The 26,945-nt window shown below is 44.0% G+C and overlaps 1 protein-coding gene across 1 annotated transcript in view; it reads left to right on the top strand.

The window, feature by feature from the left end:
* Window positions 1-9,085: 9,085 nt before the first annotated feature.
* Window positions 9,086-26,945, top strand: part of LOC123376059 (calcium-activated chloride channel regulator 1-like) — a 54,565-nt gene continuing 36,705 nt past the window's right edge. Inside the window, exons 1-6 of the mRNA XM_045027713.1 lie at window positions 9,086-9,391; window positions 11,404-11,544; window positions 12,006-12,156; window positions 13,784-13,901; window positions 16,621-16,801; window positions 21,030-21,257. Coding sequence (XP_044883648.1) covers window positions 9,242-9,391; window positions 11,404-11,544; window positions 12,006-12,156; window positions 13,784-13,901; window positions 16,621-16,801; window positions 21,030-21,257 — 969 coding nt within the window. The 5' untranslated portion in view covers window positions 9,086-9,241. The remainder of the gene's footprint in view (window positions 9,392-11,403; window positions 11,545-12,005; window positions 12,157-13,783; window positions 13,902-16,620; window positions 16,802-21,029; window positions 21,258-26,945) is intronic.

A 26,945-nucleotide genomic window follows, 5' to 3' on the forward strand; every position in this document is an offset into this window, starting at 1 on the left:
GGCAGCCGCTGTAGGGCCTAGTGGCTGGGCATTGGTCCACGCTCGGTGGCCACTCACAGCCCGGCTCCTGCTCCTGCTCCTGAACCGGGCCCTAAGCTGGTCCCTGAATCCCAGGGCAGCTGTTGGCAGAGGTGGGGTTGTCTGGAGGAAGGGCAGTGCTTATGTTGTGCATTTCGCTTCAGTTGTTGAACATGTAGGATAAAATGGCTGAATGTTACACATCATCAAGAGCAAAAAATTACCAAGCCTGATATAGTCTTGTTGAAGTAGAGGTAAATTTACACCTGTAAAACAGAACCCTGTTTTCTACAGTACATACCAGATCTACTATAAAACTTCTCAGTCATGTACTTAAAATATGATTTTACAGCTGCTTTGATAGCTGTGATGTTATGGTTGTATAGATAAATCCAATATAGTGGAAAACATTTTTGTATTTAATGAACAGGATTCAGAAGTGGTCTCTTTTGTAAAGTGAATGTTCCCAGTCTCTTTAATCTTTCCTAATATGGAAGCTATTCCATACCCTTATTAATTTTTGTTGCCCTTCATTGTTCTTTGTCCAATTCTATTATCTTTGTTTGAGGTGGGGCAAAGCGAACTACATGCAGTGTTCAAGGTGTTGGTGTACCATGGATTTATATAGTGGCTTTATGATATTTTCTGCCTTATTATCAATCCTTTCCATAATGGTTCCTAACATTCTGTTTGCTTTTTTGATTGCCGCTGCCCATTGAACAGATGTTTCCAGAGAACTATCCACAATAAGGCCAAGATCTCTGTCTTGAGTGGTAACAACTAATTTAGACCCCATCGCTTTGTATGTCTAGCTGGGATTATGTTTTCTAATCAGGGCTGTCCAGAGGATTCAGGGGGCTGTGGGTCTTCGGGGCACTTCGGCGGTGAGTCCTGGAGTGGAAGGACTCCCTGCTGCCGAATTGCCGCCGAAGACCCCGAGTGGAAGAAGCTCTGGGGGCCTGGGCCCCGCGAGAGTTTTCCAGAGCCCCCAGAGCGAGTGAAGGACCCTGCTTCAGGGGCCCAGAAAAACTTTCATGGGGGCCCCTGCAGGGCCCGGGGCCTGGAGCAAATTGCCCCACTTGCCCCCCCTCTGGGCGGCCCTGTTTCTAATGTGCATTATCAACACTGAATTTAATCTGCCATTTTGTAGCCCTGTCACCCAATTTTGTGAGATCCCTTTGTAACTTTTTGCAGTCAGCTTTATATCTTTTGCAGTCAACTATTTTGTGTTGTCTGCAAACTTTGCCACCTCGCTTTTAACCCTTTTTCCAGATCACTTATGAACATGTTGAGCAGCACTAGTCCAGTACAGATCCGCACTATTTACTTCTGTCCGCTGTGAAAACTGACCATTTATTCCTACACTTTGGTTCCTATCTTGTAACAGTTACTGATCCATGAGAGGACCTTCTTTCTTATCCCATGACTGCCTACTTTGCTTAAGAGCCTTGGGTGAGGAACTTTTTCAAAGGCTTTCTGAAAGTCCAAGTTCACTATATCCACTGGATCACCCCAACATACACTTGATATTGTCAGAAATTCCATCTAGTAGAGTGAACTGGGTGCACCATTATGGGAAGAAAGCCATTAGGCCTGAATATCTTTTTTGTTCACACCAGTATAACTGCTCTGATTTTGGTGGAATTACTGCTGAAATATACTCAGAGTGAGAGGAAAATCAGGGCTATAAATCATTAAGACAAATATCTTAATATGTATTTTGTGCTTTTTAAGTATCAGATTTTATTTTAAGGGAAAAATGGAAGGTCTCATCTGAGGAAAAATGTGCTTTTAGAACTGACAGATATCTAGTAATGCTATTTTTTTCTGATAGACTGAAAGGACTGACTGAGAGCTATAACCAGTTCTGTAGGACGGTGACTGTTGATAGTACAGTGTGAAACTACATGACAGATTAGTGAACCACCAAAGATCACTCTCCTTCATCCCAGTGGAAAAAACTACACCAATAAGGATGTTGGGGTTGATACAGTGTTGCAGGTAGCTCGTCTCCAGATACCAGGAATTGCCGAAGTAGAAATGAACTTCTCTCCTTTGTCATGTGATGATAACCAACGTGTGAAACAGGTAAACAGATGGGTCAATCCAGGTATGAAGCAATGCAGTGTGGGATAGCAGATGGAGGGTGCCAGAGGCGGAAAAGTTAATCCAAAATACAGATGCATCCCAACCAAAAATATATACACTTGGTGCTTTAAAAGGTCTAGTTTCCCCCAGCTGAGGAAAATTCTGAGTGAAATTGCTTGGGAGTAAAAATTAGGACAGAAGTGAATGAAAATTGGGAGCTATTTAAGAAGAGTTTACTAGATGGCCAAAAAGCCCCAATTCTACATTCACAACAGAGGACAACTTTGATTAAAAGGCCGAGCTGCTTGTGAGGGGAAGTGAAGGCGGCAGTTAGAAATTAAAGAACAATATATAACAAAGGGCAGGGGAGGAAGTAGAGAGCAATCAGTATAAATTAGAACTCATGAAGTGTAGAAAATTGATAAGAGTTGGCTGAGGAATTGCAGGAGACTGGAAGTGTGCTAATGTCAGATTAATATTCCAAAATGGCAAGTACAACAACCTGGATGTTATAGCCCCGGATGAGCTCACCCTTGTGAGGGACCAGGGAAATAACCCACTTCCTTCCCTGACGGACCAAGGGATGCACCCCACCCATGTACTTATCCACTCCACCGATACTGACTTGGACTCCTTATTCATTCCATGGGTGGCGTACCCGAGCCCACTTATCCACTGACACTTTTAAAACCCTTGCACCCCAAATCTGGGTCTATGCAGGTTATGCAATATGTATGTATCTTTTCATCCTTGTAAACGATATCAGTAATCCCCCATAACCCAAGCCTGACCCCAGATGTACAGTACCTTCCCTCCCAACCTGTGTATATTTCATTTCAAACATTCACTTTAATAAAATTTAAACTAAAGCATCTAATGAAAACGAATAGGTCCTCTGATACATTCCATATGGAATTTCTCTCTCAAATCACATAGATTAGCACTGATCTCCCCTTGCCACTTAATCCGCATTTGTCCCATTCAGTAGTACATACAGGGCCAATCGGGGAAGGCGGGGGGAGGAGGGCCATTTGGCCTGGGCCTCAAGCTCAAAGGGGTCTCAAATGTAGACACTTGTTAATTTTTTAGTATTTGATAAGTTTCACAATTTGTTTTTATGCGCATCCCTATCGGACCAAAATGTGACACACTCTCTCAGCTTAGAGCTGCAAAAATAAGCAAATAAGAGATGTGATTTGGTAAAAGAAATTTTTTTTGTTAACTGATAGAGATTTTATCATATTAAAGAGTTTAAAATGTTCATAAATATTAATAAAACTATATTGGTTCTGATGGCACAAGATTAGACCGTGATGAACGTGTCCTCTCAGATCAGCTGATTATATAAACAAACCACTACTAGTGGCAGTGCCGGATCAAGTGCACGTTGAAAGGTAGAGCATTGTTACATTTTAGTGTCTTTATAGTTTTATGTCTAGCTGACTAAGGAATTATTTATGTGTGAGAATTCCTCATTATTATCTTCATATGGTGGCTAAAAGAGGTGACTGGTTGGTTGGTCCAGCCCTAGCTTGGTAGCTTGGTCATCTTCATAGGCTTTCGTAGTCTATAGGCCCAGATTCAAGGTGAAAATTTATGAAGATAATCTTGTACAGAGAGTTTTGTGAGGACACACATTTGAAACTTTTGGACATTATCCCTCTGTCTGCATCCGTGTCTGTGTTTACCATAGATATGTCATCCCTTTGTCTTCAGCTCAGCCTGTTATATTACACCTTCCATGCTTGAGTTTTGATTCAGTGATAAGGATAATAACCTGACTGTTTCAATTTGTGTTCTTAATTAGTATTCCTTCATTTCAAGTCTTATCAGCATTTCTATACCATTCAGCATTTGTGTACTTTTACAGTAGAAGATTTCAAGTGTTGATAGGCTACATAGGATCAATGTCTTCCTTGCCATCCCTGACTCTATTCTGTCAGGTCTTACATGTCGATTTGAGTCACTATGACTAATTTGTCCTCTTTTTGGGTGTCTTTGGCAGTACAACAGACTGAGTAATGAAGATCTACTTTCTGCAGTTGAACAATTTCAGCAACAGTACAACAAAGAAATCTCAAAAGATCTCAGTGATGAGGTCATCTTCCTCAAATGAATATATTCCCCGAACTTTAAATTGGATTGCAAGCCAAAGGAATTGCTTCAAGAAATATTTCAACTTGGACATGTTTTTGTCAGTTTGCCTGCATCAGTGGCTTTAGATGAATGCAGCCTCCATATGTTGAAGCAGGTAAAGAGCTATCACCATTCAACTATAAAAATAACGAGGAGTCCTGTGGCACCGTAAAGACTAACAGATGCAAGAAGTGGGTTTTTTACCCACAAAAGCTTATGCCCGATGCCCGACTTATTCTTAGCAACACAACCATAAGCTTACAGTACTGGAAAACCTGCCACATGCACTTTATTAAAAACAGTTTAACTTAATTAAGCACACTGTAATGCTGATGGACTATACTTGCACTGAAGAAGTAGCGCTATGGACAAATTCTGATGTATTGACAGAATGATGCAAAGAATATAATTTTTTTAATTTGTCAACATTTTATTGGAGAACGGAGATAGTTTTTAATGAGCTTCAGTTTTGAGAAATTCTGTTCTCCTGATGCTACTGTTACAGGAATTGTCAGTAGAATACGAGTGGCAATGTACACATTAGGATATATGTCAACAAGTTTGCTGGTATGAATAAACTATAAAATGTCCATCACCGATTTTGCATGTGGCAACATTGATGACAATGTAGTCAATTCTTCATACAGTTCAAGTCCATTTAAATCAAAACTATCACAGTGCTTCAGAAGGCTCTCTAGGTTCTTGCACTTTGTAATTTGCTGCTCTTGTTTTCCTATTTCATTGAATTTAGTTATGTCAAACAAAAATCCAAACTGTTCATGGTGTACTCGTAAGGTATTAAACCTTTCATCAACAGCACATATTGCTTTATCCATCACAACATTATAAAATTCAACCTCAAATGTCTTTTCTGGATCCTCTATGGGCTCATATGCTCCTTCATAGTCTGCTTGCTGTTTTTTCCTTGAAACTCGTGTCACATTCAGAAATTTTGGTTCTACACCAAGTGCCTGTGCAAGCTCTCTCGCTGTAACCTGTGCGTCTTTGAATCCATTTTCTCTGTATTTCACTAAAAAGTCTTGTGTGTTGTTTAGTAAGGTAAGTGTTGAATCAAGCTGTATCATTGGATTCTGCATTATTTTGCTTACACTTGAGATTTTAACAAGAAAGTCATATCAGATTATGACAGATGTTAGAAACTTGAAGCTGGATATTTCAGAGGCCAATGACTGTGCTTCACTTTTAGCTTTTAGGTATCTGGCTTCTTCCGAAATAGCAACCAGTGCTTCTTAAACTTTCTCAGATTGATATTTCAATGTTTTTTCATTTTCTACTCTGCTTTCCCAGTGTGTCTCAGATAGAGGCTTAATGGTGGTATCATTGACATGTGCTTTGAATATTTGCCATCATTGAGTGGAAGCTGAAAAGAGCATGTAAATGAGTTTCAGCAAACCAAAAAAAGAAATAGCTTCTACAGAAGACTTGGCCATATTGCACAAAATCAAATTAAGGCTGTGGCATGCATACAGAACAAAAAAGGCTCGTGGATTTTCTGCCAGCAATCTAGCTTGCATACCAGAAATGCATCCTCTTGTATTGGCACCATTATCATAGCCTTGTTCTCTAATATTCATTACGGACAATCCCATTCATTTTAGTTCATCAAGGAGAGCTTGAAGAAGTCCAAAACCTGCAATGTCCTCTACTTCTAAAAATGTGATAAATGATTCCTTAACTGTAATCTGTGCTGAATCACTAATGTCGACAAATCTCACTACTAATGACATCTGTTCTTGATGACTTATGTCTGGAGTGCAATCTAGAATTATGGCAAAATATTTTGCCAAAGTAATCAATAAAACAATTTTGTCTTTCACTTTATCACTCTTTAGCATGATCAGTTCATTTTGAATTTTTGGTCCCAAATAGTGGTCATGTATTTCATTTTCAGTTACTCTTCGGAGATGAACAGGAGTACTTGTGGCACCTTAAAGACTAACAAATTTATTTTAGCATGAGCTTTCGTGAGCTACACCTCACTGTCAAAGTTTCTCAGTATTTTTGGGCTGGAATAATTTCTCAACACTTCCTCTAAAAGCAAGATTGTTTGTTGATAGATATTCAACAATAGATAATAGACGTTCAAGAACACGACACCAATGCTGATTCTCTGACTCCAGCAATCTTTGATTCTGGACATCAAGAGTTGTCTGATTTTTTAACCTTACACTCCGCTCACAACATTTGTGCATATTTTCAATGTGGTGTTGTGCCTTTTCATGTTGCGGGAATGTGTGATTAAGATTTTTCCAATCATTAATACCCATGGTTGCTATCTTAAAATTGCAGCTATTGGAAATCTTGCATGGGAAAGAAAATACAGCATCTTGCATTTAGAGTACACAAGCCACCATCTGTTGACAATTTGACCGTTAGAAAGTCTTTTGTAGTAATTGTTTTCTGTGAATTTCCTACCTCTAATGTCTTTAGGATATTCAAGACCTTTTATTCTCACAGGGCCTTTCTGAAGTATAATGGCACGTAATTCATTGTTTAAAGATTGCGGCTGTGCCAATGTCATCTATATCCCATGCTAGTAGTTTCAACTGTTGTAATTTCTTGTTTTGTGTCTGCATCTGTTTCAAATGATTGTTCTGTGTGCTGTTGCATTTCTTGAGCTTCGTCTGCATAAAAATTTTCTTTGGCAGTTACTTGATGATCTTGATCAACTTTGTTGTTTTCATGATATGTAAACTTAAGTATAGAACCCTTCTGTGTTTGTATAGCTAATCCTATTTCATCTTTCTGTTTTCTTTTTTGTGACCCAGAAAGTTGTTTTTGATAGGACATAACTTATAAGGGTGTTTTTTTTAAGAAATAACTGTTAAAATTATTGTCAGATTATCAGAAATATTATTTAAAATAACTAATATAGAATAGCCGTGAGCCTGTGACCTTGAGCTAGTGTGAAGAGACCTCACAAGGCGCTCCACCCTGATTGAGAAACAGAGTTGGAAACCCATGTCATTTTTACAAAACCACTTTTTAGTTTTAAATGTATAGTGGGCATCAGTCTTAATGTTAGTTACAACTCTATATCAACCTTTTACTGCAAATAGGTCAATGGTATTATCCTGTTTAATAAGCTGGGTTTCCAAGCAGTGGGAAAACATAACCCTAGTTTTATTCCTAGGTAAAGCACAAAGTGACCAAAATGAAGTCAGCACAGAATCATCTCAACTAGCATAGAAATGTTAAAGAAATCCTATTGTGCCTTATCTTTGTTTGGAAAGACATTAGCAATAGCAGCACATTTTGGGCACTCCCAGAAATACATGATAAGTCACTGCCTCTAAAGTTCCATCAAAAAACTGACATTTTCACAGCGCTAGCATGATCTGCTGCACAGATTCTTCACAAGGAAGTGTCCCTGGCCTTTTTAACTCATATTAACCATGTATTTACTTTATGGAAGTTGGACAAAACATTGTGAAAACGTAAGACATTGGCTGCCCAACCTCTGGGCCAGCAAATGTTATACTGACTCCCTGGGAAAAAAAGCAAAAGAATCTTAGTACAACATATGGTCACGCTATACTAGGGGTTGGCAACCTTTCAGAAGTGGTGTGCTGAGTCTGCATTTATTCACTCTAATTTAGGGTTTCACATGCCAGTAATACATTTTAACATTTTTGGAGATCTCTTTCTATAAGTCTATAATATATAACTAAACTATTGTTGTATGTAAAATAAATGAGGTTTTTAAAATGTTTAAGAAGCTTCATTTAAAATTAAATTAAAAAGCAGAGCCCCCTGGCCAGGACCCGGGCAGTGTGAGTGTCTTTGAAAATCAGCTCAAGTTCTGCCGTTGGCAAGCATGCCATAGGTTGCCTACCCCTGCTCTATACACTAGTAAGGAGATGAGCATATTACAGTTGTTGGAGGGCTCTATTTAGCAGTAACAGGGCTATAGGAAAGCCAGTCAACATTTTTTGTTCCTCTATTGAAAACTGGCCCACTCCCTGCCCCAAACCAAACTTGTCACAAATAATTGTCAACAACTTAATTTTCTGTTTTTGGCTAAGATATTGATTTTTTTTTAAAAAAAATATTGAAATTGGATTCAGGATTGTTAGCAAGGATTTTTGGCACATAAAGTTGTTAAATATCAATCTAAGTGACAACACACAGTACTGCTTTCATGCTTGGCTCACCCCCAGCCTGCTGGTCCAACAGCTGCAGTAGAGGAGGAGCTAGATGGAAAGCTGCAGGACCCCAAAATCCACCTCCTGGGGTGAGAAGTGGCAACAGCAGCAGCAAATTCTCAGGTCCAATCACACGCTACTGGGTACCACCACCAGCACCACGGACCATGGTGAGGTTAGCACAGCATCTGATCTCAGGGACAGGGCACCCACAGAGCCACAGCAGCTCATCCTGCCCTGCACATCTCCCTCCAGATGAGATGAATCGCTACCATCCCGGGAAAAAGACGCCCTCCCCAGCTAGGGTGACCAGATGTCCTGATTTTATAGGGCCAGTCCCAATATTTGTGGCTTTGTCTTAAATAGGCACCAATTACCCCGCACCTAGGGTGACCAGACAGCAAGTGTGAATAATCAGGATGGGGGCAGGGGGCAATAGGAGCCAATATAAGAAAAAGACCCAAAAATTGGGACTGGCCCTATAAAATCAGGACATCTGGTCACCCTGCCCCAATCCCCTGTCCTGATTTTTCACACATGCTATCTGGTCACCCTATCCCCAGCCCAGCCAGCAGTGTGTGAACATTCCAATCCAGCCCCTGTTGCTTTGACTGGCTGTCCAGGAAGTGAGTCACTTTCAGTTTCACTTCCTCAGCATGCAGCCAGCAAGCCCTCCCAAGCAGCTTTACCCAACCAACCCCTGCTGGAGGGGAGGGTGTAGAGAGGAGTGCTCCCTATGGCTAAGGACGGCCCTGCTTCTGTGTAAATAAGCAATTGTATAAATAGCACAGCTGTGCCATCATTATTATAACAAAATTGTGGGGAACGGGACAATGAGGGTGTTCAAGAGCTTGGTTCTTTTATTTCTGCTACCTGTGGTGAGAGGTTCTATGGTACAGCTGAAAAATGGTGGCTATGAGGATATTGTTATTGCAATTAAGCCTGAGTTACCAGAAGATCACAATATCATTAGAAACATACAGGTAAGAACATTTGTATATTTGTCATTCAGTGATATTCAGACTTCCAAGTTATCTCTACCTCTAGATTAGCAGTAATCTTAAAAGACCAGTTCCAGCCCCCATTAACGTCAAGGGTTGTGATTTTTATTTTATTTTCATGGGAACTAGATCAATTCTATGGTTACTAAATTTGTTCTTAGCTTGAATTTTTACTCAAGTGCTGCTGTTAATGAAATGAGTGTACTCATCTCTTGAAGTTTAACAGGGAATATTATGGCTCAGCATCAGGCTGATTCTATGTATCACCTCCTTCTTAATTACTTCTTTCCAAACCATGAGTACCTTAGACTAGAGAATATCCAGAACATGGATATTAATTGCCAATTACTGCACCTCCATTACAATGTTTGCCATTTGTTTTATCCCTTCTTCTCCCGGTCCTTGCACATATTCACTGTGTTCTTATGTAGGAGCAGGATTTTATAATTGTACTATGAGAATTAATGTATGATTTGATTTCATCCTGCCAGCCACCCTTTTTGAATAGCAGAAAGGAATGACCCTCTGGGACATTGGTAGAAATGCATCTGGCAGACTGCCTTTTCTTGCTCAACATAAAAACTGTTGTATACCTTTGAAGGTCTCTGTAAAAGATTGTTTGTGTGAATGAGGAATGTATGCATGAGGAAAAGATAAGGTATGAAGGCCATTGTTATAGCCAGATGGTCAAGGAAGAAGGAGGGAAGAGATTTAATGACACCAGAGAACCATCAATGCACATCCATAATGAAGGAAGGGCATATTGACGACTCTGAGGTGGAGGCTAGCGCTCCTAAGGACAATTGATTAAATCAATACCGGGACAGGATGACCCTCTTGGAGGTGTATTGGAATGTTTACATCAAAAGATGCTGCTGATTAAGGAGTAACAGGTCATAAACTGACACAGCAAAATCCATAGACTTCAACAGAGAACAAGGACTATAAGAACAGGGTGCTTTGCCAGGGGACTTTGGGTTCATCTTGCCACACTCCAAGAGTATCAGATCCCGACTGACAGAGCCCGGCTCCCCTCTGTGACCAAGCTGGCTGGCCACTACATTGATCCAGACTCTGGACTGGTAACTATGAACATCAACTGGCAGGACTGGGTGCATGGTGTGTGTGTGTGTTGAAAAGCATATGCTAACTGCTGTATTCTCAACAAATGCGGCGTTTTTGCCTTCTCCCCTTTAAAGATCCCATCTGCTTCTTATAACTATAACATTTTAAAAGCCTTGGTGTATGTATACATATATATACAGTGATATTTCTGTTTTTAGTTATTCTTTAAGTTCTCAAAGTCACCATGTAGATCTTTGCTCCATGATTTGGTCATTGAGCATTTGCTGTAAAGAGAACAATAAACTGAGGTGGGCATAGCCATTAACTAGTGGCCCCAAACTACTCAGGAGAGGTGGGGAAGGAGCAAGGAGGAGGGGAACAGGAAAATAGTGTCAAAGTAGTGCCCACTGTAGAGGCAGGAAGAAACTAGAACCTAATAGAAGGATCCCAGGGAGAAGAAAAAGGAAATCATGGGTTATTACTTACTATTTATCATTTTATTTGATTCATCAAGCACCACAGTACTCTTTACAGATTAAGCAAAAGGACTGGTCCAGGACCGAACCATTCTTCACCTCAGGCTCATGTAACTTTTTTGAGGAAATTTCATATTTGGAAGGATCTCTTTCAGGTTTTATTTTAAGGGATAGATTGTGGTTTTTATCATAAGCCCTGAGAAAGGGACAGTGTATGTTTGCACTGTCCTAGGAGCACTCCAGAGTCTCTCAGAGTTACAATTTGGTCTCTCCTTGCTCCATGTGGGAAATAATCTGTCCCAGCCTTTCCCTTGGCCAAGGTTGGTTTCTTTCTAGGTCTTCACATACTGAGTGTTACTTTATGTATTTTTCTTTCCTGGCAAGGCTAAACTACTCATGGCCTCTACCATTCAATTTTTAATTCATAAAACTTTTCTTTTCTTTCCCTACCAGGACATGGTCAAAGAGGCTTCTACTTACTTGTTCAATGCTACAAAACAGAGATTTTTTTTCAAGGCTGTAAAAATTATAATTCCTCGGCACTGGTGCACAAACGCTGAGTGTTTAAGTGTAAAAACAGAGTCATATGATAAGGTAAGACTTAGAGTGCACATTACAAACCAAAAGTATTTGTTGTGTTCATACACTTATGACATAGGGTCTTTCTACAGGGTGGAGTAATGCGCACTGTGAAGGGATGATTTCTAAAACACATTAAATGTTGCTCATTAATTGATCCTTGTAGACCCTGCTGCTGTGTACTAAATGTTCCCTGATGCACTTTAACGTGGTGCTGCACTTTAGAAACCCCCCACCCAGTATTGCGTGTTGCCCCACCAGGTAGACAAGCCCTACGTTTTTCTAACGAGGGAATATAAATTGCTCTTTTTAGAATTTGTATTGCCCCCTAGTGCCCAGTCCTGCAGTCCTTACCCAGGGAAACAATCAATGTGAGTGTTCAGTGAGTAAAAGCTGCAGGATGAGCCCATTCAACAGAATCATCTGCCACCCTCCATTTCCTGCTGCTCTTTAAACAAGGGCTATTTTATTTTCAGGCAGATGTTATTGTGGCTAATCCTTACTTGAAGTACGTAGATGATCCCTACACGCTGCAATATGGAGGATGTGAGGAAAAGGGACGATACATTCACTTCACTCCCAACTTCCTGTTAAATGATAGTTTGCATAACATCTATGGATCACGAGGTAGCACCATCTGTTGGACCTTAATTTTCTTCTTTTGTGGTTATAAATATGCAATGGGCAAGATGTTCCAAAGTTACTAGTAATTTGAGATGCCTCAGTTTTTGGTTGCCCAGCCAGCAAAACTTTAAAAGAACCTGTTTTTTCACACAGTGTGGAACATCAGGCTCCCTGGATGAGTCTTAAGTTGAACACTAAGAAATGGAGGCACCTAAAATTACCAGTCTCTTGAAAATTCTGGTTAATAATTTTACAGTAAATGAAGGTTGTTTTTCCTCATACATCATTGCTTTGACTTGGAAATAATCTATATCCTAACATTACAGTGCAGTAAACTAATTTGAGAGTTGAGGTGGCTGTAACCTGGTGAACAGAGGATTCTAGAATAGACCAAACTCTCATGAGCTGATCCTGCTCTGAGGACACGAAGGTTTTTCTTGGAACTTCTGAAAGTCACATTTGCCCAACTACACTTTTGTAAGTGTACATTCACAAGGAATGAACAATATTCCCATTTTGATTTCATCAGCATATTTTTTGACTGCATGGGCATTGCCGATGCAAGGCCATTATTAAGCAAACAAAAAAGCCCCAATAGAGACCTTTCAGTTTTGTGCAGTGTAACCTGCTGTCATTAACAATGACTTTCTCCTACGCCCATTTAACCAATATAGTGTCCAATTTATTTATCTCTGTACCATACACAGGTTAGAATCAATCATTTATGTGTTTCTTTTATAATAGAGCTAGGTCAAAACCAGTCTCTCAAATCTGAATCCTGGTAAATGTGCAAGGTTATTTGGATTCAAATCCAAGACGAATCTGCATTAGCTTGGATCGAAAATGTAGAGATTTTTTGGCCTAAAATGGTAGAAATCTCACAAGAACAGTCTCTCATCAGATTTCTGGCAGTTTGGGATAAAAATCTCCTTAGAATAATTCATTGGATTCTAGTTAAGTCAAATACAAACCCAAATTCTAGCCGGGTGAAGCATTGAACTCAAATCTTGAATTCTTCCTTAAACTTAATCTGATCTGAGCTCTGCTTCCATGGCCCATCTTTAGTTGAAAGCTTTAGTTAGACAACATTATATACAGTCTCCATGTCAATGGCTTTACCAACACCTGCAAGAAAGGGGGTAGATTGTCTTGGTGAGATAGTTTGGTTTTCTGCAAAAGTATTCTGGTTGTCTAACCTTTTACACTTTATCCGCCTTCAACTATCTACGTAATCCTTAGTTTTACCCTGAACTGAAGTTAAACTAACTTCTCTATGATTTTCTAATATACACTTATTTCTTTGTGTTATATAAGAGCCAAGAATGATGATTTTAAAAGACATGGGTAACATGAGAAACCTTGCTTGATACCTGGAATAGTCAGAAGCTACTGTATGGAAACGGATCTTTACTTTAGGTCTGTTAATGTTCTGGGAGGGTTAATCTGAACACAGTGATCTATTTGGGTTTCAAGCCAGATTCCACAGTGAGTCTTCTGTGGGCACATGGGTAAGTACAAGCAGAGACGGTTGTAGAATTGGGCCTAAATTTGTTTAAATTATGTATGGAAATATAAAGTAAACTTTCAAGTGTTATATTTAGAATTCACATATGCTCCTGCTTTTCCACAGCTAAAGTTTTTGTCCATGAATGGGCCCATCTTCGTTGGGGAGTATTTGATGAATACAATAATGATGCACCTTTCTATTTGTCGGTAAACTCTGGAAAAGAAACTGTTGAAGCAACTAGGTACCAATGTTTTAAATTTTGTCTTCAGCTGATGAAATTTTAAATCTCTCAATGATACTTTTCAAATACTGGTTATCTGTGTTTAGTCTGTACTTTGAGCCCCACACAAAGAGTTTTGGCAAGTTGTTGTTCATAGGATTAAAAAAAAAGCTTATACAATAATGTTTAACAATATTGCTGTCTACAGATCAGTCTCATTGAATCTTCACTATCATTTTGTAATGTGTCACATTTTTACCACTAAATGAGTTTTTAATTTAGATGCTCTTACAGATTTTAGTTCCTATTCTCTACATTCTGATTTACCCTGGCTTTATCAACTAGCAGTTAGCATCTAGTAAATAAGAATGTTTTCTCAAGTTCCTCAGGGGTGGGGGAGAGATCGTGGAATTTCCAAAACATTCTTACTAGTTCATGTTTAGTGTTACTGAAATATTAAAAAGGGACATGGTCAAAGTACACATCTCATTATTGCCCTGTTTTAGCGCTATTGCTATCTTATGATAATGTTCTCTAGATTCTGCATATTTAAGTGCGTTTTTTTTAAATGTTCAACTCTGTCAATGAGAAACAAAAAACAGAGTGAGACTGGATCTCAGTGGGTTTGAAATGAGATACAGAACTTTTCATCTCTCAGGCACTGATCTGAACTGGAACCAGTTTGGTCATGCCTAAAACTCATTACCATCTGCCAGTCACTTGTTAACCACTGTGAAATGAATTGGTGTTTTCAGTCCAATTCCTAATGGACAAGTATCAATATCACCAAACTTCTGTACTGCAATTGGCACTCTAATTGGCAGTCACCACTGAAGGAAACTGTGACAGGGCTCCCTGCTCTGCCCTTTCAAACACCGCAAACCGGCTGGACACGTTCCAGGTTTATAAGCATGAGTGTGTTATTTATTAGGTCCCCTCCACCAGTTCCTCAGTACAGCCTTGGGCAGCAACGTACGAGTGTACATAAACTTCCCCATAGCCCACCCTCTGGGGTGGCAGAGGGAAAGATCTCCTCATGGTGAGCCCCTGTATCTCCTGGCAGCCTCCCTCTTGCACTTCCTTCCTGCCTCTTAACTGCTCCCAGCTGATGGGTTGATTGCTCTCATTAGCACATCAGCCCTGTGTCTAATTAAGCCATTGAGCACCCGTCTCCCAGTTAAGTCCACTCCAGGGGGAATAGCTAGTACCTTGGTGATCAGAGTGTTGGCTGAGCTCTAGCCCTACAACTCTGTCCCAGAGACAGTGATTGAATGGGCATGGAGAAGCTAGTACCAGTTCACCTCAGGAGAGGGTCCTTCATGTCTGGATTGAGGCATATTGATGGAGTAGTGGAGGCACTTGCCTTGTTATTCTTCACATAGATGATGTTTCACACACAACCTATAAATAATTTCTTGAGGATGCCTCTGGAGAGAAAAAAAAAAAGACTACCAGTATATTATTATTGTGACCACTTGTAAATTAGATTGTAAAGTCTTTGGAGCAGAGATGGTGTCTAATATGGGCGGCAGGTATCAAAGGCAGGGGAAACTAAGCTTACCCGAACTGCCTGCGTGGCCCCACCCACACTCCTCCCCTAGATTCCCTCCTGCTTCTGGCCACGCTCTGCTCTGGCTTTTCCTTCTCGTGTGGCCGAGGCCTAAGGCCAGTGGCGCCAGAACCAGGAGGGACCCGGGGGCCATAACCCTCCCACTTTTTGAAAGTGGATGGGCCTAGCCAGATCCCACCCCTTTCCCTCCTCAAGTCCCACCCCCTGGGAAGACCAGCATGAAGTCCAGCTGGGGAGCCCGGGCAGCTGTGGGGAGGCATGGCAGACCCTCCACCTGCCTAGGGTGCGGGTAGGGAATGGGGGGGCCAAGAGCAGCCCCCAAACCATGTTCCCACTGTCCAGCTGCCCAGAGCAAGAGGAAGGTCTGTGACTCCGCACCAGCTCCCTACAGCTGCCCGCACAGCCCTCCCCAACCCGGCTCCAGCCACGGGGGAGGAGGCGTGAGGGACCCAGAGTTGCAGCCTGGCCATGATAAGATAAGCCACGGACCCTCCACCTGCCCACAGCTGCCCACCCGTCCCTTATAATGGCCAGGCCATGGCTCTGAGGCCCCGCACCCTGGCCGGAGCTGGGTCAGGGAGAGCTACACGGGCAGCTGTGGGGAGCCTGGGTCCCTCCACCTGCCCTGGGTGGGGGGCCTGTGACACGAGCAGGGGCTGCGTCTGCCTCCACCTTGGGTGGGAGCCTCCGGACCTCCCACTCTTGGGAGGGCTCCAGGGTCCTTGCCCCAGGCTGGGGCTAGTGGGGGCCGGCCTGCAGCCAGGGACTCCGGGCGGCTTGAGCCGGTGCTCGTGCCACCCACCCGGCGATCCAGTGGGGGTGGGACATGCTGCCCGCCCACTGTGGTGGGGGCCACGCTCAGCTGCCTGCCCGCTCAACTGCCTGCTGCTCTGGGGCTGGGGGCTGGGAGCTGGAAGCTGGGCTGTGCTGCCTGCCAACTCGGTGCTCCAGGAATGGGGGGAGGCCTCTGGGCTCCAGCCAGAAGTGATGTGGCAGCCGGGGATCTAGCCTCCCCAAGTCCATGGTTCACCCACTGCCCATGGTGTCTAACTAATGCCAATTGTGTTTGGAGGTTTTGGGCCTACCACAATTCAAATAATAAATAACAGATTATTATTTGATTATATGTGGCTTGTTAGATAAGCCTCTTCCTATCTCACCTTCCTTCAGATGTTCGGCTGATGTCACGGGTAAATATATATTCCAAAGCTGCACAGGAAACAGCTGCACGACGCCAAGAGAATGTGAATATGATCAACAGACAAAGCTGTATGAAGCTGGATGTAAATTTGTACCAGAAAAAACACAAAATGCCCCAGGATCTATAATGCACATGCAAAGCCTCCCTTCTGTAAGTATTGTTACTTCTTTTTGATGCAATTAGGTATTCGGGGTCTTGTGGGTTGTTTCCATTAGGAGAAACTGATATGGAGTAAAGTATTTCTTTGATGCAATCTTGTTAGTTTACAAAGAATCTACACAAAGTTCTGTTACTCTGAAAACAGTAGGAATCAAACAATAGGAGGTATTTTCGTTGTTCACAGTTCCAAGCCTCTTTCAAGCCATCACTCTGTCCAAAAAACTTCCTCTCTGCTTTCCGAGCAACATTTCCAGTCCCTCCTCCCCATGCCCAACATTTGCTGAAGTTCAGTGAGGTGGTTCCACTCGCTTTCATTTACCTTCTCATTGCCAAGCCTATTTGCCCCATCACCCACCCACCTACAAAGGATATTACTTAGGGCACTGCTTTGCCCTGCAGCTCCCCACTACTGAGAGAAAAAGTCTACATTTCAGTGAGCAACCCAGTCCTATGCCACAGACACAGAAGGAGAAGGTCTGGAGAGAGCGATATCACCATGAGTTGGGGATTGATGTCCTTCATGGCATGGAGTCATCGTAGGGGTGTATGATCCACGACCAGGGTGAATTAATTGCCAAGAAGGTAATGCTGGAGTGCCTCCATGGCCCATTTCACAGTTAAGTCCTCTTTTTCTATAATGGAGTAGGCCTCTCTTGGGAACAATTTGTAACTCAGAATGGGATTTTCCTCACCATCAACCACTTGGGAGAAGACAGCCCCCATCCAGCTTCAGAAGCAGCAGTGTGTAGGAGGAATTTCTTGGTGAAGTCCAGGCTGTATAAAATGGGCTCCCTACAGAGGTGAGCCTTTTGTGGCTGAAAGACGTTCTCACAGGTTTCCATCCAATGGATCTTTCTCAAGCTGCTGTTCTTGAGCAGATTGTTGGGAAAGGCCACAGTAGATGAGAACCCTGCTACAAACTGGTAGTAGTATCCTGCCAGCCACTGCCCATGACCTGCTGTGGACACAGATCATGGGAAGTCCCACCTTCATGGGTCTGACAGATGGCACCCCCATGACTCCTGATTGGCTCCCCACCCTATATAAATCTAAGGGGCATTCCAGGAATGTCCAGGGAACAGCATGAAGTCTCTGTAGCTGCCATGACTTCTTCCTGCCCCAATCTCAGCTTGATTGGGACTTCACCTTCTGACTTGGACCCCAAAATGTGACTTGGACTCTCACTCTTTTACTCACTCTGCCTTGGAACCTGACTCTGCACTCCTCAGCTGCTCTCTACCTCCGATATTGAACCTGGCCCTTGCTGCTGCTAACACCACCAGCAAGAGGTTCACATGAGCTACAGCTAAGCCTTCCCCAGCCTATTGTGGCTTTAAAAGATTGACATTCTGACAGGGCAATGTCCTGCTCCTGTCTTCTCCTGTCTTCAGAGACTCAGCGACCTTAATTGTCAACCACCCCAGTGCAATTTATTTGCATTTGCTCTTCCCACCCCCTTACCGATCCAGGCACCATAATTATCTACAGTTTCAGTTTCTCCTCAGTTCTCTGAGGAAAGGGGAGGGAAGGGATCTCTCTACTCAGAGATCCTTCCTGGTTTTGGCTCTGCTAGCCTGCCATTCTCTCCCCTGCACTGCCTTCCTGTGCCTTTTTCTATCTCCTGTGTCAATAGGCTAATTTGCTCATTAGTCCTCCCCTAGCCCATTCTAATCCACTAATTAGGCCCTGTCAGGTCCACCCTGGGGGAGAATTAATTGGTGTTTAAGTGTACAAAGCACGGGCTCAGCTGTTGGTTCCCCTGGGCCCTCGAAGACTTTTGGGAGATGGATTGTGGCTCCCACTTCTTCTATGCCCAGGAGAAAAAGAAGGGGGCTAAGAAGCATGTCACCTGCCTTTTGGAGGATGGCACCTCTTCATGGATCCGGTGGAGATGCATGTGAGGGCCAAGACCTTCTATTCCAGACACTTCTCCCTGGTCGAACCCACACCGATGCCTGCAGGGTGCCCTGGGACAGAGTCCTGATGGTAAGCGCAGGTGACCAGGACCAAATGGAGCTGCCTCTCACTCTGACCAACTTCTCAGAAGCCCTCCATCAGATGCCCACTAATAAATCTCTGGGCATGGCCAGGCTGACCATGGAGTTGTCCCAGAACACATGGTAGGTCCTCAGTCCAGACCTTGCCATCATCGGGGCTGAGTCCTTAGGAAGTGGGGTGCCTCTCCTGTTATGCAGGCAAGCTGAACTCACCTTGCTACCAAAGAAGGGGGACCTCCATGACCTTCGGAATTGGCGTCCCATCTCACTCCTCAGCATGGACTACAAGGCCCCATCTTCATGAATCTGACTGGTAGCAGGGCCAAGGCCAGGTCCGTGTCCACCAGACCCATGGAGGAAGCCTGGCCATTGTGGGAGGCTGCAGTCAGGTCACGCTCTGTTGCACCAGCCTTTGTCGCTGTTGCTGCTGAGCAGCTAAGTTTCAAATCGGTTGCTGCTGCTGAGTGGCCAGTTGCTGTAGGAGCCACTGTTGCTGCTGGTGTTGGTGGGTGCTCCGCTCCACCATTGATTTCACTAGTTGCTCCACGTGCATATTGCTGGGGAGCATCTTCTGAGAGTGTTGATTTTTAAAAAAAAATGTCCTGACCTCTTCCCTTCCCCTAGTGCTAGATCTGTGCCTGCATTCTCCCCCAAGTTTGTTCTGCATGGGTTGCCTCTGTAGTGCCTCCTTGTGGCCCTTCAGGGTATGATTCATCTAGCTACAAGTCTCTGATGATATGTTGCTATTTCTACGAGGTCCAAAGTAGCATTGCTTTTTCCCTCTGGCCAAGGCTCACTTGAGTCCTACCCCTTCCAAAGGAATCAGGAACAAAACAACAAAAAACACAACTCAAAACAGAGTTGTCCAATGAAACTTATGTAGGACCCAGCCTTTGTATTCAAGGCTTGTCTCCAAACAGTTCTTGCTTCGGCTGATCCCGCAGGAGCTGGTTGTCCCTTCTAGCAGTAGCTTGTCAGGCCAGCAAGCTGGCTCAGACTCTGATCTGCAACCAGGCTTCTCTCTGGAGAAGCAGAGTTCTGCTCTTCTTCCCGGGCAGCCCTGAGTTTAGTTTCCTTTAGCTCCTCTCTCCGTGCCTGACATTTGCTGTTGCTGTAGTGGGATGGGGCCAACTGAGTCCATAGGTTCTCATTAACCCTTTCATTGCCAGTGTGGGTCCTATCTGTCCCATCACAGGTGTACGGAAATACCCTGACATTGTGGAAACTTTTGCTCCTGTTTGGGTCAGATAACAAAGTTACCCAGCTGGGGCATTTTCTGTTACAACATTGAGAAGGTTTATTCCTTTGTGAAAGTCTAATCCTGTGATGTGCTAAACTCCCACTAAAATGTATGGATATTGAATGTGCTCAGCAACCTGCTAGAGGCGCTCTCTGCACCTTACCTCTGAAGCTTTGAAAATATTCTATGGGCTAAATTCTGCCCTGCTGGGAGTAGCAAGGGGGGGACAGACACAGCGAGCTATTTATCCTCTTTAAAAGGATTCCTGCCAGCCAGGAAGATCAGAGGGTTTTTGTTTTGAAAACATTTTTCCCTTGCTGCATGATTTTTCCCTTGCAGAGTGTGTTGTGTCCCAGGTGTGTTAGAGCCTTATGTATCAATTCACTGAGATCCATATTAACTACATAACTGTGAACTTTGCTGATGATGTCTGCATTGCCAGGCTATCCTTACAACACTGATTAAATACAGGTATGTCTACACTGCACACAGAGGTATGACAGAAGTTCAGGCACGCATATTGGTGCTAGCTTTAATCTAGCTAGTGAGGCTAAAAATAGCAGTGAAGACATGGTGCAATGGACAGTGGTGCAGGCTAGCAATGTGGAGTATATATCCAGGGTTTGGGGTGGGTTTTTACAGCCCAGGCTGCCACATCTTTACTTCTCTCTATAGACAAACTAGCTGGGTTAAAGATAGCATGTGTACGCCCACCTGAGTTCCAGTCATACCTCTGATTGCAGTTTGGACATACCTGTGTAACCCCTGAAACTGATTCTTTGGGAACACTCTTCTTTGATGACTTCTTCGAAGGTCCAGGACATAGAAGGATTTTATTCTCTATAGCCTTTAGAGCAGGCAAAGAATTTCTGTATTTGTGGTTGTCATGAGCAATGGAAAAATAGTAGACTGTGATTTGCTACTAAATGTGTTCACTTGCTTTTCAGTAATCATTCTTCTCTTCCAATTGGCTTTTTTTTAGGTGGTTGAGTTCTGTGATCAAAGTACTCATAATGAAAAGGCTACAAATATGCAGAACAAAATGTGCAACTACAAAAGCACCTGGGAAGTAATTATGAACTCTCCTGACTTCAGTAACACCTCTCCAATAAATAGCACAAGTCCTCCATTTGAGACCTCCTTCTCATTGCTGCAGACCAAAGACAGAGTAGTCTGTCTAGTACTTGATGTTTCTTTGAGCATGACTGTGGTAAGAATAAACATACAAGTTTTTTTTTTTTAGCAGAACTGTTTAGAAACAGTTAGGCAGTTATAAAACAATGTGGTGTATATATATTACAGTATTTTCTCTAGCCGATATTTCCGTAATCATCCTTTATTCTTTCATTAAAAATTGAGGCCACTATTTCTCCCATTATACATATTTAGGGATTGCTAAAAGGAAACTCAAATTCCTAAAAATGATATGCCTGACTTGGTCTCTTTTTTCATTACAAAATATAACTTGTGCTCCTCTTTTTAGTTTCAGATCCAGAATGTCAGAACCACTATACTTCCCCAAAACAGAAAATATATCATAGATGCAAGTTTCATGATGTTTTTCATGTGACTCTCAAATTATTTTAAAAATAAATATGTCACTAGGTAAAGCAAAATAAAAATGAAATGCTTTTTCTCATAATCATTCATCCTAATGAATCAAGAATTTGCATTGTCATAAAATGATGCTGGATTAACCAGGGTGAGGCTTTTTTTAAATTTAAGTTTAGCACAATTCTCATCTTGCAGAGGCTGCTACAGGTGATATGAGCCTGAAAGAGACTCTCAATCTGTTTAGGGCCTCAAATTTATCATTCTTAAAGTAAATCCAATATAACCTCCCTGAATAAGGTGTGTTCATATGTATAAATATTACATAGAAGTGAGAGTTAATGTGATAAGTTTGCCACAGTTTTGCAATTTATCCTGTACCTTTTCAAGCTTCACCTGCCTTCTGCCCATAAATCCATCTCCCCAGGTTTTATTCTTACATTCCAAACCATTACCCAGCTTCCAAGAGCTATTTTTTATATGAACCTCTGTTGCATTCTTTCTCTAATATACAGAATTTCCTCATCCCTAATTTATTTGTTTCAAACATCCAATCTGAGCTAGTGACAACGTCTGTTCTCAAATATGTTACAACTTTCAAGTTTGATATCTCACAGACCTTCAGGGCTAGAAATAGGACCTGCCCACAGGTCTATCTCTGGGAAGAGAAGATCCTCAGCTTCCCTGTGGGAGGCACAACATCCTTTTGTGCCCTGGAGAGGCCCCAGATATCTCGCTTTAAAATTGTGGCATCTTTATGTCTGGAAAAAAACATGTAATTTTTAGACATCTTTATGAGCCCTCTATGGGTTGAATAATGATAAGAAAGGCAGCTGGCTTTACAGGTGGGGGATAAAAAGTAGTCCCAATATAAAAAATATTAAAATCTCTCTAAAACATTCCAAGAATGCTTTTTTCTATCATACCGAATATAGTCACTCAAAATTTCATCATCAAGGAATAACTTTAGAATCCCCAGTTCATGCTATATCACACTATCATGTGCTCCATATATATTATTATATAGTATAAATGAGAGTTTTACTATTGCTTTCTTTAAAACACATATTTTAGGTCTTCAGTTCAACAATCAACACAACTCCACTGAGGAGTCAAATGATGAAGTTTTGATAAAAAAACTTAAGCTTATGGTATGGAATTTGTAAAGGATGGTGTATCGTATCCATTTTTTTTCTCAGAAAGATAATTTATGGAGCTTAAACAGGTTGTGAGTGTGAGTGTCTCTTAAAATATCTGACACAAACTCACAATAATGAATTCAGTGAAAACGTACAGGAAGATGCTAAAAATGGTATATGATGTATTTCTGTGGCCTACAGGTTACTATATAATGTTTTATATGCTTTCAGTTTTGTAATTCAGTATTTTTCAATATCAAATCATAACTTCATTTTCTTTGTGACAAAGAAAGATAAGGATCTCAAATAAGTGGTTCATTATGTGATGAGCTAAAGTTGAGCAGAATGGAATTGAGTGCTCTTGAAAGTAAAGTACTAAACACTGTCTGAAAGCAGGTACAGGGCAGTTATACCCTGTGTAAGCTTCCCCTATACTGCTCTGCCAACACCATTTATTCCTGCCATGCCACACCATACAAGTCCATTCCTGGGACTGGTCAACAAAGATTGACAATTTTCCCAAATTATCTAGTGAAGTTTTGATGTGATAAATGTTTGTCATGCATGACACATGCTATGAAATCACCCAACTAGGGACTGAGACTGGCACAGGATGTAACTGCACCAACCTAGAGATAATACTTCAAATTCTAGATCACAAGTAAAAATGAATGTGGTGTTCTCTAATAATTATCCATCCCCATCTCACAAGCAAATGTTTTGAGACATCTGGCATTCCTTCTTCTGGAGAGATTTCAGATGGGAAAAGCTTATGTAGACTAGTACTATGAGCATTTTACTGTCATTAGCATCAAATTCAACCCAAAGCTATTGAGAGGCAAACAAGTACTAGATTTAAAGAGCTAAAAGATATAAATCAGCCCATCCCTTAATCTTAATACAGGAGAGAAAGAGAATAGTTAACTAGATCAAGAACAATGACAGCTAGTTTTATAGAGAAAGGAAAGCTTCCAAGGGTCAATTTTCTCAGCTGGTTTTCAGCAATCTGTTCAAATATTTACATTTAAAATAAACTCTTTGACTCTAATTACCAACTTTTCAAAGTGTCAGGAACCTGTGAAATAGAGGGGCTATCCTAAAGCATAGGTAGGTTGGATACTGTTCCTGAGGCTGCAGCCATTTTACCTAAACAAATTATGTGAAAGAGAAAACCTTATTTTTTGAGGAATATCACCACATTATTAGAATGCTGTTTGGCTGACACTGTTATATATCTACTGGATGTTTCAATATGCAGATACCCTTCCATGATAGCAGAACAAAGTACACATCTCCACTGGTCTGGAAAGAATATGCCTGGTATATGATATGTAAGGTAGTTTGGGTTACCCAGTGTGACAAAGTTCCTCCTCTGCCTTGGTGGGTCCTGTGCTTATTGGCAGATTTGCTCACCTCACAGATTCACCATGTGGGTCAGGAAATAGCCCAGAGACCTTTCCCTCTGGTAGAAGCCACAGTCCAGGTCAATTCCTCCTGTATCTGATCAGGAGTTGGGAGGTTTGGGGGCAACCCAGGCCCACCCTCTACTCTGGGTTCTAGCCCAGGGCCCTGTGGACTGCAGCTGTCTAGAGTGCCTCCTGGTTCAGCTGTGTGACAGCTACAACTCCCTGGGCTACTTCCCCATGGCCTCCTCCCAACACCTTCTTTATCCTCACCACAGGACCTTTCTCCCAGTGTCTGATAATGCTTGTACTCCTCAATCTTCCAGCAATATGTCTTCTCACTCTCAGCTCCTCATGCCTCTTGCTCCCAAACTGAAGTGAGGTACCTTTTAAACGCAGGCGCCCTGATTAGCTAGCCTGTCCTAATTGATTCTAGCAGTTTCTTAATTGGCTCCAGGTGTCTTAATTATCTTGCCTGTCTTAATTGGTTCTAGCAGGTTCCTGATTACTCTAGTGCAGCCCCTGCTCTGGTCACTCAGGGAACAGAAAACTCTTTCTCCAGTGGCCAGAAGACCTCCCTTCTGCTACTCTGCTGTAGAGGGTAGGAGGGAGAGGGCTGCTGCTGCTGCTGCTGCTGCTGCTAGTGCTCCGGCTGCTCCCCTGGCTGGGCTAGACACCACCCCCCCCCACCTCCTTTCTCTGCTACCTGCTTGCTGGCTGGCTAGTAGATTTCCCCCCCACCACCCAGTTGCTGCTGTTACTCCACCTACAGCCCCTTGTGGGGGGGGGGGCTGCTGGCCTGCTCCCCGGAGGAGGGGAGTGAGGGACCCCAGCTCCAGCCCTTGCTGCTGAGGGCTCCACCACCGCCATCTTCTGAGCGGGGTCCCTCCTGCCTGGCCACCAGACCACCGCCTGGAGCTGCTGGAGCTACTGTGTCTGTTACTGGGGAGCTGCTGGAGCCCCGAGGAGGAGGAGGAGGAGAAGGAGAGGACCGCCTGCTGCTGGAGGACCGCGTGGAGACTCTGAAGACCACCGTGGAGGGGGCACTAAAGGACTGAGTATTTTTTGGACTGTGCTCTTGTGGTGGGGGTTTGGACTGTGTCTGTTTGGGACGCCGGGGGTGTGGCGCGGAGCCTGCCCCCGGTCCATCCGTGTCCCCCTTTGCCCCCACCACCATCGTTGCCCCCTCCACCACCCCCGCTGGCTGTTTTCCTTCTGCTTCGGCATCCTGCATCTGGGACTGAGCTGCTCACCTGGCTTGCCACGCCCACTTCCACCATTTGGGCCTGCAACAGCAGCTGCCACCACTGACTTTTTGCACAAGTGCCCGGCCGCAGCGGACGTCTTCCGGGAGATCGTCGAACGCCACTCCCTGGTGGACGTCTGGCGCGACCACCACCCGGACCACGTCTCGACTTTCACCTTCGTCCGGGTGGAGGCCCATCGGTCGCGCCACTCCCGGCTGGACCGCATTTATCTGTCACGTTTCCACCTTTCACGAGCCCACTCCTCCAGCGTTCGGCCGGCCCCCTTTTCTGATCACCACCTTGCCACCGTAACGGCCTCTCTCTGCGCGGAGAGGCCGGGGCCGGCCTACTGGCATTTTAATAATAGTTTGCTGGAGGACGTGGGCTTCGTGGCGTCCTTCCGGGAGTTCTGGCTGGCCTGGCGAGGGCAGAGACGCGCCTTTCCCTCGGCGCGGCGATGGTGGGACCTGGGGAAGGTGCGCGCCCGGCTCTTCTGCCGCGACTACACCCGGGGCGCCAGCCGACGGAGGGATGCGGCGATAGAGCAGTTGGAACGGGAGGTTTTGAAGCTGGAGAGGCGTCTGGCCACCAGCCCCGAGGATCCATCCCTCTGCGGAGCGTGCCGGGAGAAGCGGGAGGAGCTCCGGGCCCTTGAGGATCATCGAGCCCGGGGTGCCTTTGTTCGATCCCGCATCCGCCTCCTTCGGGAGATGGATCGCGGCTCCTGCTTCTTCTACGCCCTGGAGAAAAGGAGGGGGGCCAAAAAGCACGTCACCTGCCTCCTGGCGGAGGACGGCACCCCCCTCACGGATCCGGCGGAGATCTGCGGAAGGGCCAGGGCCTTCTACGCGGCTCTTTTCTCCCCGGATCCGACCGATCCTAACGCTTGCAAAGTGCTCTGGGACGGACTCCCGACGGTCAGCGCGGGCGACCGGGACCGGCTAGAGCTGCCTCTCACTCTGGCCGAGTTCTCGGAAGCCCTCCGTCGCATGCCCACCGATAAATCTCCGGGCATGGACGGGCTGACCGTGGAGTTCTACCGCGTGTTCTGGGACGTCCTCGGCCCAGACCTAGTCACCGTCTGGGCCGAGTCTTTGCGGAGCGGGGTCCTCCCTCTTTCGTGCAGGCGAGCCGTGCTCGCCTTATTGCCGAAGAGGGGGGACCTCCGCGATTTACGGAATTGGCGTCCCATCTCGCTCCTCAGCACGGACTACAAAATCGTTGCGAAGGCCATTTCGATTCGGCTAGGGTCCGTGCTGGCGGACATGGTCCACCCGGACCAGACCTACACCATCCCGGGCCGCACGATCTTTGATAACTTGTATCTGGTCTGGGACCTTCTGGAGTTAGGGTGTAGGGATGGTCTGTCGTTCGCCCTCCTGTCCCTGGATCAGGAGAAGGCGTTCGACAGGGTGGATCACGGGTATCTCCTGGGCACTCTGCAAGCATTAGGCTTCGGACCCCAGTTTGTGGGTTTTCTCCAGGTGCTGTACGCTTCCGCGGAGTGTCTGGTCAGGCTCAACTGGACCCTGACCGAGCCGGTCAGCTTCGGGCGAGG

This window comes from Mauremys mutica, chromosome 8 (genome assembly GCF_020497125.1).
Source record: "Mauremys mutica isolate MM-2020 ecotype Southern chromosome 8, ASM2049712v1, whole genome shotgun sequence".
NCBI lineage: Eukaryota > Metazoa > Chordata > Testudines > Geoemydidae > Mauremys > Mauremys mutica.